At 41.4% G+C, this 13,356-nt stretch overlaps 1 protein-coding gene across 1 annotated transcript in view; it reads left to right on the top strand.

Annotated features, from left to right (window-relative positions):
* The window catches only part of SORCS1 (sortilin related VPS10 domain containing receptor 1), a 218,782-nt gene that overhangs the window by 193,919 nt on the left and 11,507 nt on the right, over positions 1 to 13,356 (top strand). The window contains exons 20-23 of the mRNA XM_031062725.1: positions 2,948 to 3,081; positions 4,931 to 5,054; positions 6,033 to 6,145; positions 8,480 to 8,611. Coding sequence (XP_030918585.1) covers positions 2,948 to 3,081; positions 4,931 to 5,054; positions 6,033 to 6,145; positions 8,480 to 8,611 — 503 coding nt within the window. The remainder of the gene's footprint in view (positions 1 to 2,947; positions 3,082 to 4,930; positions 5,055 to 6,032; positions 6,146 to 8,479; positions 8,612 to 13,356) is intronic.

Genomic DNA, 13,356 nt, shown 5'->3' on the forward strand with positions numbered 1-13,356 from the left:
TCACACAGCATGAAAGCAGCTACCTTTTCAGAGTAGGAAAGCAGCTCTTCAATGGAGAACCATTGTGTCAACAGATGGGAACAGTGGGAGGCAGGAGTGTGGGAGATGGGATTTTTATGAAGGAGGACTAGAGCAGGAGCAAATATCCACCTGAAGGTCCCCCTTCAAAGACACCTTTGGTTGGCAGGTGTCCAGCCTTCGCTCACTCATAGTGTCCTTCTGGTCTACAGCTGCTCTAAATCATTCTCTTGAGACACTGAAGGCATATGAACCGTTCTGGTTGTTTAAGCTGTACAAGAAATAAACAATATTTAGATTTGTTTGTGTGACTTAGCAGCTGATAGTGTACATTTCTGTATTTTACATAGATAGTGCCAGCACAGGATTTAAACACTGAGTGATCATTGCAGCCAGGCCCAGATTATGTGTGCCAGACTCCCTGGAGAAGTGACAGCTTTAAGGGATATGTCTCACCTTTCTCTACATGACAAGAATTAGAGACTGCAAAACAGGTTACAAATGAGCATGGTGCCACTCAGACTAGCAAGAGATTTGCTGAGGACGGGGATGTACAGTAGATCCAGCCCCCTCCAGAGTCTAACAGCCTGATCCACAAAAGCTTCTAAATCCTATTTGAAAGCTTGCATTGTCACTCAGCCCTCTGCTGAATATTCTTCTTGGGGTGTTTGAACTTGGCCTTTGGGGAGTTTTGCAAAAATATCTGTCCTTAAAATAGACACACATGCTGTATTGTAAGATCCACATACAAGCAATGTGCAGCCAGAACACCCAGAGTTTTAGGAAGGGCTACAAACTGGGTGATCCCTGGTTACAGGGTTAATACATGAGTGTCTGCAGCCAGGTCTGGGCCTTCCAGCACCTTCCTTACCTGTAGCCAGCACTCTTCCTGCTGGAAAAAACTGCAGGCCCTGAACCTTGGTGCTTGTGGTCTCAAAGATAAAAGTAAAGCCTTCATCCCATGCTCTCCTCATCCTGCTGCAGCCGGTGCGCAGAAGCAGTGCCTTTCCTGCAGTTGCTCCAGGGATCCAGAAATGCAGGTTACTGTGAGACAGGAGCATTTTAAGTTGAATGGACAATAGAAACTGTTGCATGTAAACTGCTCAAGCCAACAGCCTGTCTCTTAGCTGTCCTGACATATCATAATTTTGGAAAGTTAATTATGGATTTGCCTGGATGCTTCAGAATAACATCACCTGTGCAAGTGAGCCTTTTGAGAAGTTTCTCCCTTTCAGTTTTCTGGAGCATGTACAGTACTTTTTCCTTGGCACAGATGAAGGCCATAGTCTCCATAGCCCTGCATGATGCTCAAAAATTAATGTTCTTGAATCCTCTTCAAGCTTACCTGGGAGAAAGCAGTCTCCTGCCAAGAGGGCCTATCCAGAGTGAGCTATCCCCATCTGCTGGCCAGATACTAGCTCAGCTTTTCAGCCTCCTTGACCCAGCCGTGCTGGGAAATGCTCAGGCAGAGTTGGGTTGCTTGAGCCACTCTTTGATATCCCTTCCTAGCCATTGTATGGGGAAGGTCCAGGGAGGTGCTGGGCACACTCTACCATGCAGGATCATCTGTTCAGAGCAGTGATGCAGTAATGTTGGAGAGTATCAGACTTTTCATGGGCTCCATCATTACAGTTGTCACTGCATTTAGCTGGGGAAATTGCTGCTTTTCAAGTCTTAGGGTCTTGCTGAAAACAGGAACAGCGTGGGGATGGAAATGGATCTGAGAAGGAGGATGCCATTAAAATCACAAGTGTGAAATTGTGGCATCTCATCAATTTCCAAGAGTGTTGACTGCTGCTTATAAAAGGCAAAACAAACCATGGTCTCATGTATAGCAGGCTTTGGTTAATCTGATCATGGATAATTCTTAATTGGGCTGTTTCAGCTTAAGCAGTGGCTATGTCTACAACCCAGGGAAAGATGTATTTCAGTAATGAATCAGGAACACTGAACCTTATTTTGGCATTGTTTATACAGTCTGATTTGGGAGAGTTCTTTTCCTTACTCGGCCTATTGTGTTATACAGGATGCTTTCTCCAGAGTTCATTTAGGCTGAAAAGCAAGGTCTAAGTGGTGATTCATGCATGGGGTATATCCTGAAAGATCCTCCATTGAAATACAGCTAGCAATGCATCTCAACTCCATATGAGCAATGCAAGGCTGTGGCTGTGGTTCTCATCCCTGGGGAGCTCACAGATAGATGTGTAGATGTGGCCTTAATTTGTTTGAGGAACCCATGTCCTCATGTGACCTGAGGTTTCTTTATTTTTCTGTCCCTGTCACTCAGGACAATGGCTTTGTTCTCTTAGTGAACAGTCAGAACACATTTTAAAAATAATCTATAGAACAAGATTTAACAACTAAGGCCCATCTGTTTCCAGAAGATGGGAAATGTGTAACCCTGGGCATAATGTCACTTGTCGAATGAATTATGTTCTGTTTATACTGAAGATATAAAAGAGTTTATTGATGAAAAAGAGGTATAAGGTAACAATAAAATGCAGGCACTCAGTAAATAGCTACCTTCAGAAAGAGTTTCTTCTGAAGTTCACCAAATCATAGCAGTTTTCCAGCAAAGATGCTTCACATCTGCTGAAGCCCTTTGTCCTGCACATTCTTATGTCTTCCCAGTGAAGGCCACACTCACACAACAGGGCTCTGTCCCTATTGTAAAAGTCATATAAGCTCCTGATTTTATGACATTCATGCAGTAGAGAGTCCAACTTTTTCAGCTCCAGGTACAGGGGTGGCTCCTGTTCTCTGAGGAACAGATTTAAGCTTTCCTCTCTAGAGGAAAACAAAGCTCAAACATTCTGCCATGTCCCGCAGTGATTTAGGGAAGACCTTTCTTCCCTAAACCAATGGATATCCCACCCAGGTTAACTTTTCAGATGGAGGGAGGACTCACCTGCTGCTTCTGTTTCTGCAGGCCCCTTGGAACACGTTCACTTATCTCTGCCCTTTGTCACCACGAAGAACAAGGAGATCAACGCCACAGCAGTGCTGTGGCCAAGCCAAGTGGGAACGCTCACTTATGTCTGGTGGTTTGGGAACAACACAGAGGTTTGTATTCCTGATGGACTGAGGTCAAAATAACCCTGGAGGAGCTCTCTGACAGAAGAGGGAGGGAGAGAGGGATCTGGGAATGCTTCTATGTAGTCACATATGCAAGAGAATTATAAAACAAATACTGAGATACTAATGGGCTTTGGAGGCATCAACATGGAAATGTAAGTAGTGCTTTGTGTTTGTGGCTGTGACTCAGCTGCAGGCTTTATTGCTGTACCATGCAAGCTATCAATAGCTTTCTTCCTTAATTCCATCCAAGGTGAACATAGTTAACCAAAATCTGGAAGAGTTTCTACTGTTTCTCTTCGCCCTCCTTTCTTCAGTACCAAGAAGAAAAAAAAAGTAGGGCTTTGGAAGATTTTTTTTTAGGAAAACAACCTTTCAAGCTGAAGCTGTTTTTATAGCTAGAACTGACCTATGCTGAGGCCCAGCACCCTATGCTAAACCACATGTGCAAAAGGACCTTATTATCATGTGCTACAGGTGGATGAAATGGTTCCCAACACACCTCCCTGCCCCAGGGCTCTGCTCAGATAACAGACTATCATCCATCACGTTCTGCTGCCTCTGTGCTTGCAGTCTTGGTGAATCTGCACAGACATTAGAACTGTTATTGCACATATAATTGTGGCTAAAGTACCCAGAAACCCTAATTAGTTTCCGAGGGGAGAGGTTGTCATGGATTTTGTAGAGCCAAGAGGGACCTTCATAATCACGCATTGTTCTCTTCTGTATAATGCAGATTGTAGAGTTTGATCAGTACCTTCTGCTTTATTTAACTTCTTGTGACTAGGGCAGGACCTGACTTGTTGTTGTTGTTGTTGTTGTTGTTTTGTATTAATAGTTTTCTTCAGATGATGGGAAATGCACTGCTTGTCCTTCTGACCATCTCCTTCAACTATTTCCCCACAGCTAATTATTCTGAGCTTTGAATTCATGCACTGTGTTTGTAGTCTGAATTTATCTAGTCTGGGATTCAAGCTGTTGGATCTTGTTATGCCTTTTTGTGTAGATTAAAGAACTCTCTGTTGTATCAGCAATCATCTCCCCTTAGAGGTACTTACAGGCTGTGATTGTCACCTTTTAACCTTCCCTCTGATCTCCTAAGCTCCTAAGTGATCAGTGTTGGTCTAATTCTGTTCTCATTGAAGTGTGAGTTTTACTATAGACTACAATGGCAACAGTTTGCCTTAATACTGGGTGCTTTGAAGATCTCATCCAGAGTTCATTAACAAGTGAAAAAGAAGTTAAGGCAGAGTCTGCTGGAGGACACAACTCATTGATGAACTTGTTCATAGCTGAAGGGATCTCTGTCCTCTCAAGCATCAGCAATTAACAAAAACGATTTGTCTCTATCTAAGGATAACATGGAACAGCAAATGTGAAATCTAAATTTGGCTGGTTTTGTGACAACCCCCTTGAGTCACCTTAAATAAAGCACTTACAGTAGATTTAGGAAAGGAGGGTGCTACCTGAGCAGTGAGTATTGCAGGCTTTTATATCAGGATCTGGGCCCCTCTGGGGAGTGAGCAAAGGTGGGCATTTCAGCATGGGATCCAGAACAACCAACATGCCAAGTGGAAAGGAAGCTCTTGAATCTTACATAGCTCCTATGGAAATTATAGGTACCTTACTCTGAGTTTCAGGAGGGCATCCCTGTCTGTGATTCATGTGCCCTCCCTAGGAAATTAGCTGCCATGTCACAGGGCCCCTCCTGAGTGTGAAATTTCCAGTCTGGAACTAACTCCTCAAACCATCCCAATAGGTTAGAGAGCCAAACTCATTTTTGCTTTTCCTTTCCAGCCAAATTAACTGGATTTTTCCTTTTATGATGTATTTGCAGCCACTGATCACATTGGAAGGGAGCATCACATTCACATTTTCTGTGGAAGGGATGAACACCATCACTGTTCAGGTCTCAGCAGGAAACACCATTCTTCAGGACACAAAGACTATTGCAGTGTATGGTAAGTTCTTCCCCTTTTATTTCACACAGGATTCTCCATAGTCAACATTTAGAGAGCCAGGATAGTTGGCAGCAACAAGAGGTCTTTATTCCAGAGTGCTTTGAGTGAGATTATAAATTGAATTCCAGTGTTACCAGTCCAGTGTAGTATCTCTGAAGGCCACTGATTGACATTAGTGCAGACTGACATGATTGCAGAACATTGATCTCCTTTCCAGAGCCCTCTGCATGTGCTCCATCACTCTTTGATCATCCTACATGATTGTCAAAATGTTAGGTTGTTTTGTAAGCTGGTTTTCCCCCTTCTTGGCCAGCAGAGGCCTCTTAACTCACACAAAAGCTGCTCAACTTGAAAGATAAATCAGTGCTGTGTGCTGCAGTTCTGCACAGAAATCTGCTCTGATTTGACATTGTTCTCATGTGTCAGAAGCAGTTAGGGCACACAAATACCATATAGTGTAGATGGAGCCTAAAGCCCACTGGGAATCCCAGTTTTAGCTGATAGTGATCAATGTGGGCAGCTCTGTTAACAGCAACAGAGATTAGGTACATTTTCCAAGGCTAGTCCTCTCCCCATATTTATCACTGTTCCCTTCCAGTTAAGATCTCTAAGGTTTGGGGCACATCTGTGAGAGCCCAATCACAGCTTCCTACACAGGGTGTGCCTGCTCCAGAAGTCAAATTGAGCGTAACATTTCATTTACGTTCCCAACACAGCTCCCTTTGCAGTGCTATTCATCCACTCAAGTAAGGACTGATCACTTTTCACTTCCAGGCACTCAAGTGATGAATCTCCCAGATTCTCCACATCTCTCACTGAGTCTCTCAGGTGCACTGATGGATTCCCTCACAGTCTGTGCACCATCTGCAAATTGATTAAGCAAAACATGAGCTGCACCAGGTTTCACAAGGTTCTGCCCCCTCATTTGGCACTAAGGCATTTCAGTCTTTACTCACCACTCTGCCATTGTATCTGCAGAGAAATTTCAGTCCCTGAGGTTATCGTTCTCTCCAAACCTTGATGACTACAACCCAGATATCCCAGAGTGGAGAAGGGACATCAGCAGAGTAGTCAAGAGAGCTCTGGTGGAGGTAAGCTCTGCATAGCCTGTTTTACAAGGACTTTGGCTCCTGATTTGTCCCTTCATTAGGACTGCATCAGCTGTTCTCTCAAGGTGTTTCTTTGTCTCCAGCACCCAGAAATGGAGAGTTGATGGTGTTTGAGGCCAGCATCCTAAATTCTAGACAGGTGAAATGATCTCATTCTATGACAATCTGGTGCCCAGAGGCAGCCTTCAGTGTAAAGCAACACTGTTCTAATGGAATTGCAAATGTGCTGTAGAAAACGTGCGAGACCAAAAATTAAACAATTTTTGCTACACAGAAGAACACCACAGCAAGCACTTTAAGTCCTTCATATAGCATGAGTCTCACAGGGCAGGACTGGATGCTGGTTTTCTCTGAAGTTCCTTCTTTAACTATGGAACACAATGTCACAAAAATATTCCAGTGTAGCTGAAGATTTGCATTTGAAATTGAGGATGTAAGAAGAGTTAGAAGAGATACCTGGGATTTTTCACCTCAGTAAAAAAATAGTGCAAGAAATTGTTTAAAATAGTGTTTCTGCTTTTTTAAAAATAACGATTCTCAGATTTTGAAAGAACAAAAGGCTTGTTGATGTTATTAGCAAGCTTAAGTGTTATTTGTGGCATCATCTGTGCAAAATTGTAGAAAAACTGTGCTAATCAGGTGCACAAACCTGTCTGGGTTATTTTTGAGATTTTTATCTGAAATTTTGTTAAAAGACATGAGGAAAGGGAAAAAAAGAGCATTTTTCTGGAGCTTTATCTTCTGACATATTTATGTCTGTATCAAGTATTCAAGGATCCATTTATCTTCAGGATGAATTTTCAGAATATAAACATCTCAATAAAGCAAAACCAAACCATAAAAAAAGAATTGTAAAACCACAGTACCAAGGCTACATTCCAAAAGCAGAGCAGTGAAAACACTGAGTCTTTTTGTTATTTGATCGAAAAAATAATAATTGATAGCTAATTATCCATCTTTATATAGCTAAATGATTCACCTTAAACAAGCCTTTGTGAGAAGTTCCTGTAAAAATTAAAGATAAACCCAATAGATTTCTACAGCAATTAAGTAAAAGGTATAAAAATGAGTCAAATAACTAAATAATTCAATAGGAAATTATAGCTGTGCTATAGAATTTTTATGAACTTTTATTAAAGTATTATATTCTTATTACAGAATATCATCAGACCAGGATAAAATTCTGCCTACAAAATTATAGTTCTGTACTAAAATCTGATCTTCACTCTGAGTAGGGATAATTTCATATTATCATAAAGTATCCTATTTCTTGTTTTGATCATAATTATTTGCTTGCGTCATTGGTTTTCTGATTACTGTCTCCCACTTCTGAAAAAAAATAAAATTGTTCCCAGCCTCTGAAAATGAAGGCAATACTGTGTCTTTCTTGACACCTTAAAGCAACCTGTTAGGCAAGCACAAATAATGTAAGCCCTGGCTTCACTGAATACTTGTAAAGAATATAAGAAACCTTTCTATATTTATAAGGGTTTTTCCTAAATCCACTTTACAAAACAAAGCAAAATAAAAAAAAGGGAGCAAAGACAGATGCTTTTCCTTGGTGTGTGGTGGAGGGGACTCCACAGGGTTTTCCCCAGACTGTCAGCAGTTATGCTCAGGTTATCCACAGGACAGGTTCAGAAAACGGTGATTTATGATCAATTTTGCTGACCCTTTGTCCTACATCCACCATTTCCTCCAATGAGCAGCTCCTCCCTGTCTTTGCTCCTGGAGTACCATGGAGAAGAATTCCTGAGATTTAGGTCCAGTTAATGTCTGAGAGGCTTCCAAGTCTTTACTGCTAGGGAATCTCTGTGGTGCTTCTGTGATCTGTCCTTGTATCTGTAGGCACTTTTTTTCCACCTCTTTATAAGTGACCAACTAAATTCAGCACTTGAAAACTTCAGGTTAAATCAAAACCTTGAGATTTAAGTGCCTTTGGTGGATAATTCACAACAAAAAGGCAATGGAGGAAGATTCATGCAATTATATTTCTACTTCCTTTGGCTAACAAAACTTCCTGAGGGCCAAAGTAGGTCGTTTTCTGGATAATAACTCAGCAATCTGATTGTGTAGCATCAGCTGAAACATGAAATTGGAGATGACCCTGGTAGTAATGCCTTTAGGGTACTTTTTTCTGAATTTTGTCTAATGTGTCAAAATCAGGGATATTAAAGTCCTAACTTAAAAATTTCAGCCAGTGAGACATACAAGATACATCCTACACAGTGAAAGTACTGTGATGCTTTAATGAAGAAGCTCTCTGCATTCAGTGCCATCCACACTGCTTCTGTCTCCATTATTTCTCTGTATCAGGCTACAGGCATTTCCAGCAAGCACGTTCTGGTTGCAGTGCTCCCTGGCCTGCCCACATCTGCTGAACTCTTCATTTTACCATATCAAGATGCCACAGGAGAAAAAAAAAGAACAGCAGCAAACCTAGAGCAGGTATTGTGTCCATTACTTGGAGAAGTGTATGTGCATGCATTTCTGTGTCTGTGTGTATATATGAGATATATATATCTGTATCTGTATGGGGTTTGTGTATGGTTAGAACTGACAATTATGGTAGGAATGCAGCTGATTCACTGGGGTACATGTTACATGTTACATCCTCTTTAGGGGTTTTTTTATGTTTCTGGTTTTTCTGGGGAGTAGCTTGGTTGTTTTGGACCTTTTTTTCTTTCTCCAGCATTGGAAACAGGCATTGGAGCTGTCTTTAGGAGTTTAGATGTCAATTTGGGTTCCCTTAGAAGTCCTGTTTACTACATGGAAGCAGGAAGAAAGGAGGAAGGATTTAGGGGATGACTTCTGCCAGCAGGAACTGTGGAGCAAAGTTTATGACACTGTCAAGAGTTCAGAAAGCATTGGAAGACAGAGCTGTGTGGTAATCCTGGGCAGTTCATTAGTTTAAGGCACAGGGATGGGATTGGACAATCTGCCTGCCTTCTTCATGGTGCTGGAAGTGGGGCTGAGCCACTGTGGATTGTTTTCTCTGTGAACAGCTGAAATAGGTCACGATGACTGAAGGAATCTGTCTCTCTGCAGACCCAAAAGGTCCTGCCAACCAGATGGGCCTAGCAGGATTGTAATTAAAAGATAAAACACTATGCTGGGCAAAAATCCTGAAATGACATAGAATTATAGAATTGTTAAGGTTGGAAAACACCTCTAATGCCATCAAGTTCAATTGATAACCTAACACTGCCATGTGCACCACTGAACCATGTCCTCTTGTCCCATAGCTCCTTTGCTGTCTCTCAGCTTATTAGCTCAGATTCCAGGGGCAAAGATAACTTTGGCCCTGAGGGAAGCACCACTGTAGCTCTGCCTTCCCCACTCCATGTCCATGCCTCACACCATGTTAACTTAGCCTCACACCTCCAGGTCACCCATATTCTGAAGCTTTCCCTTGCTCAGCATTTTTAGCTGTCATCTTTTCTTTTGACAAATGACCTTCTTAAATTTTCACCACTCATGCAATAAACAAAAAATATGGAGATTTACTGCTCTGCAAAATCTTTCCTTCCTTTTCTCCTTCACTTCCCCTTCTCACTTCCTTCATAAATTGGCAAGGAAGCCAGTCCATAAACTTTCAAATTTACATCTGACCCAACTCCCTTTGGGCACTCATCAGCTTCTCTTTCCCCCTCTTTTTATGCCTCTCTTCTTCTCTCCTGTAAAAACAGAGTCTTTGTGACTGTGGAGAAAGGAAGCCCTGGCAGTGCTCTCATGGCCCTTTTTATGGACAAGAAGAAATGTCATTTTCAGTGTAACTCCATCAGCATCTCTGGCAGGATGCTGCAGGGTCCAAATGATAACCTTTGGAGGAGAGAGAAACTGTTTGCCATTTGCAGCCAGCTCTTTTCTTTGAAAAAACCCAGGATAGTCAGAATCTTTTTCTTTCTGGTCTGTGGATGCTGCATTCCTCTTCCTAGTAACTCTAGCAGAAAATGGTGGGTTTTTCTGTGAGAGCTGCCCAAGGGCCACAAAGGGAGTCTCTGCCCTCTGGTCTGAAGCATATTCTGATACTGCTCCTGTTTTGTCATCTGTTTTGCCTGTGATCCTTCACTGTGCCTTGCCCAAAGTGTCTCAGAGCTCATTCCACAGCCTCTCCCTGTGCTTGAAGTTGCTGGGATGAGTATTGGGAGCAGATGTTTTTGATGGCTACAGCTTAAGAAGCTTAAGTTGCTTCTGAGGTACTTCTAATGTATTTGCTCTTTTCTGGTAGGAATAGAAGTCTGTTTTGTAGTCATGGGCAAGGAATAAGCTATTCAAAGGCACGTGTGCGAGCTTGCCAGCTTGCAGGTGCAGACCCAAAGGAGTTACAGTTCTGAATTATGTTTTCTAATTTAGAAGAGAAACTTTCAAGTGTGCAGGGAATAAAATGGGAATAGTTTACACAAGTACTGCAATGGAAAAAGGTTCCTTAAGGAAGCACTTCGTTGCAGAGGTTCCTTTCTTCATCACCTGAGCTAGACCACTGCTCTGCCATGGGTAACCGTGAGGGGTGTATGTGGTTTCATGGACTTTCACATTTATCAGTAAATATCATTCATATTTAATAACCATGGGAGGCTTAAGTTCTGCTGTTTCCCCTTGAGGTGGATTAAGACAGCTTAATGGTTTTTTCTGATACATACTCATTTGGCTTTGTAAACATACTTTGAGGTCCCTCTGTCCAGCCACTCATCTCTAGGTACATAATTCCCATTGATTTCAGAGGCACTTAGATGTCCACTATGCCTTGACAATCTAGGTCTTGGTTTCCCATTTATCAAAGTCAATAACACTCCTTTGTGCCACTCATGTTTTATGAGTCTGAGCACAGTAGTGGGACTGCAGTAGTGCCCCACTTGACAAATGTACATTTCCATGCAGCTTTCCATGAGGGTAGTGCGTTTGTGTCTCATCTGTCTTTGAGACTGTAGTTAGATGGTAAATATAATTTTCTTCCTCACTTGATAAATCACTTTCATACAATTTTTCCAAATTTTTTTATGTATACATAGAATCAATTATTGTCATATCTGTTTGCATTTAGAAATGTGAACTCTGCATTGCTAATATTTTCCATTGGAGACTGAAGTACCTTTAAAAAGTTTGACTACTGTTGACAGCAAAAAAAAGATGCTGCATGTGAGTCTGGGGAAATTTTCTCAATGTGCACCATAGGACAACTCCAGCTAATACATAAATACAAAAAAAGTGCTTGATCCAGTCCACTTTCTGTAGTCAGTGCAAAGTTATGCTTCACAGTTTCCTAAAAAATCAAAAGGCCTTTTCATCCTGCAGAATCCCAAAACACATTTGCAAAATCTTGTATTTATGACAAGAATATTGTGTCCTGGTTTTTTTTCCCTTCTTTTTCTTTTTTAATTGGGTCATTTGATTGCTCTGCTTCACTTAACAGTCGATGAGGACAGACTACCCCCCTGCTTAAAAATGTAGAAATAATTGGCAGTTGTCAAACACTGGTCTTTGATTTGCATGCTGTGACTGCAACAACACTGAAACATCCCAAATCTTGCAAAAACAGCCACCCAGAATTGCCACTGGCCACTTGGGCTTGAATGCAGTTGTCACACCATCTTCGTGGATAGGCTTTGTGAATTTGATGATTACAAAATTCAGATCTGCTGAATCTGAAATAAACACAAACGTCTTGAGTGAAGAACAAATCTCTCATAGTAACATTTCAATGAATTGAGTTATTTTTAGCACAAATACAGTTCAAAATGAATGTTCAGTAGGAAAATATTGTAATCAAAATTCAGTAGAGGGCAGTTACAATTACTCTTTATTTCAGTGTATGGTTTTACTCAGTAGGAGGATTCTGAGGAGTTACCTTTTATTTATGCATTTCACAAATTATCTTCTTTCCATGTTGTTTCCTAGTGGGGGCTTTTTCTCAAACATAACAAATGCATTTTATTTTAGTAAAATGAAATGTAAGCAGAAGGTACGTGATAATTCTGAAGTGATGTTTTCATATCAAGTAAAGGTTTCAGTGTTATCCTGAATTTCTCTTTACTTCTCCATTTGGGTGCTTTTCACTGGCCTATTCAAAATTACTGTAAAAGAATGCAAAACAGGGGTAGGAGCAAATAGTTAATGACATTTGAGGCCATTAATCTTTTCTCTGAGAAGAGCTCTCAGCAATATAGCATGATGGAGACTTTGGCAAATGGTAACATCAGCTGGTTGGTAGCCAACTGTACTCAATATGCTGCAGCTGTGGCCAGTATCTGTATCCAGCCAAAGAGATGGGAAGTGACATGGATGACTGATTATCAAATGGACAGTGATGAACTGCAGAGATTAAATACCTCTTGTGAATTTAAAACATTGAGAGTGGCATTCAGGAAGGCTGTAAGGATATGCCTCTTGGGATTCTTTCCTTAAAGCAGATTTAGTTTTACATCTGCTTCTTTGTAGCTGATGGAGCTTCTATCTCATTTTAGAGTTTGGGGTTTTCTTTTGCCCACTCTCCTAAGCTGTTGTGTTTCAGTGTACTTGCTTTCAGTACTTTTCTTTCCTCTAATGTATTTCAGGTGTGCCCATCATCAAAATACTTTTAGCAACAAGATCGTGACAGTGAATGCCTTCAAATCTTACAGAAAATTGTGCCAATCAGTCCTGGAAATTAATTTCCAGGAAGAGGTTGATATATAGGGTAAATCAGCTAATGTTTACTAGGAGAGATTTTTTTTTTTAGCATCTGGGCCTTTGAATGAAGATCAATTCTTCCACTGGTACTTAGGGGAGGTTAGACCAGTATTAAGAAGTAAAGGCAGATGACGAGAGGATGGAATAATGTGAACCAAAAGACCTTGTACCAGGGGCTTTTTTCTTTAGACAGCTTTTCTAAGTAGCTGCTTGTGTGCTGTAGGAGAGGCTGTGTAAATCTCTTGTCTTAATACCTTTGAGTTAACTCCTGCCACATGACTATCAGCCCTCTCTCCCTCATCTTTTGCTCAGAGTACAGAGCAGCCCTTGATTCTCAAGGCTGTTTTTGGCTGCCTTTGTTCATCAAAAGTGGATCCTGGCTTTTATGTCCAGGTCTCTGGGTTCATATCTGCTGTTCATTCTTGTCCCAGAGTAACCACAGGAATATCCTCTGCCTCGTGCTCTCACAGTGTCCCTGGATACTCCCAGCAGCTTGCATTTAGCATTTTCATTAAAGATCTGCA

This window comes from Geospiza fortis, unplaced genomic scaffold (assembly GCF_000277835.1).
Source record: "Geospiza fortis unplaced genomic scaffold, GeoFor_1.0 scaffold130, whole genome shotgun sequence".
In the NCBI taxonomy this organism is placed as follows: domain Eukaryota; kingdom Metazoa; phylum Chordata; class Aves; order Passeriformes; family Thraupidae; genus Geospiza; species Geospiza fortis.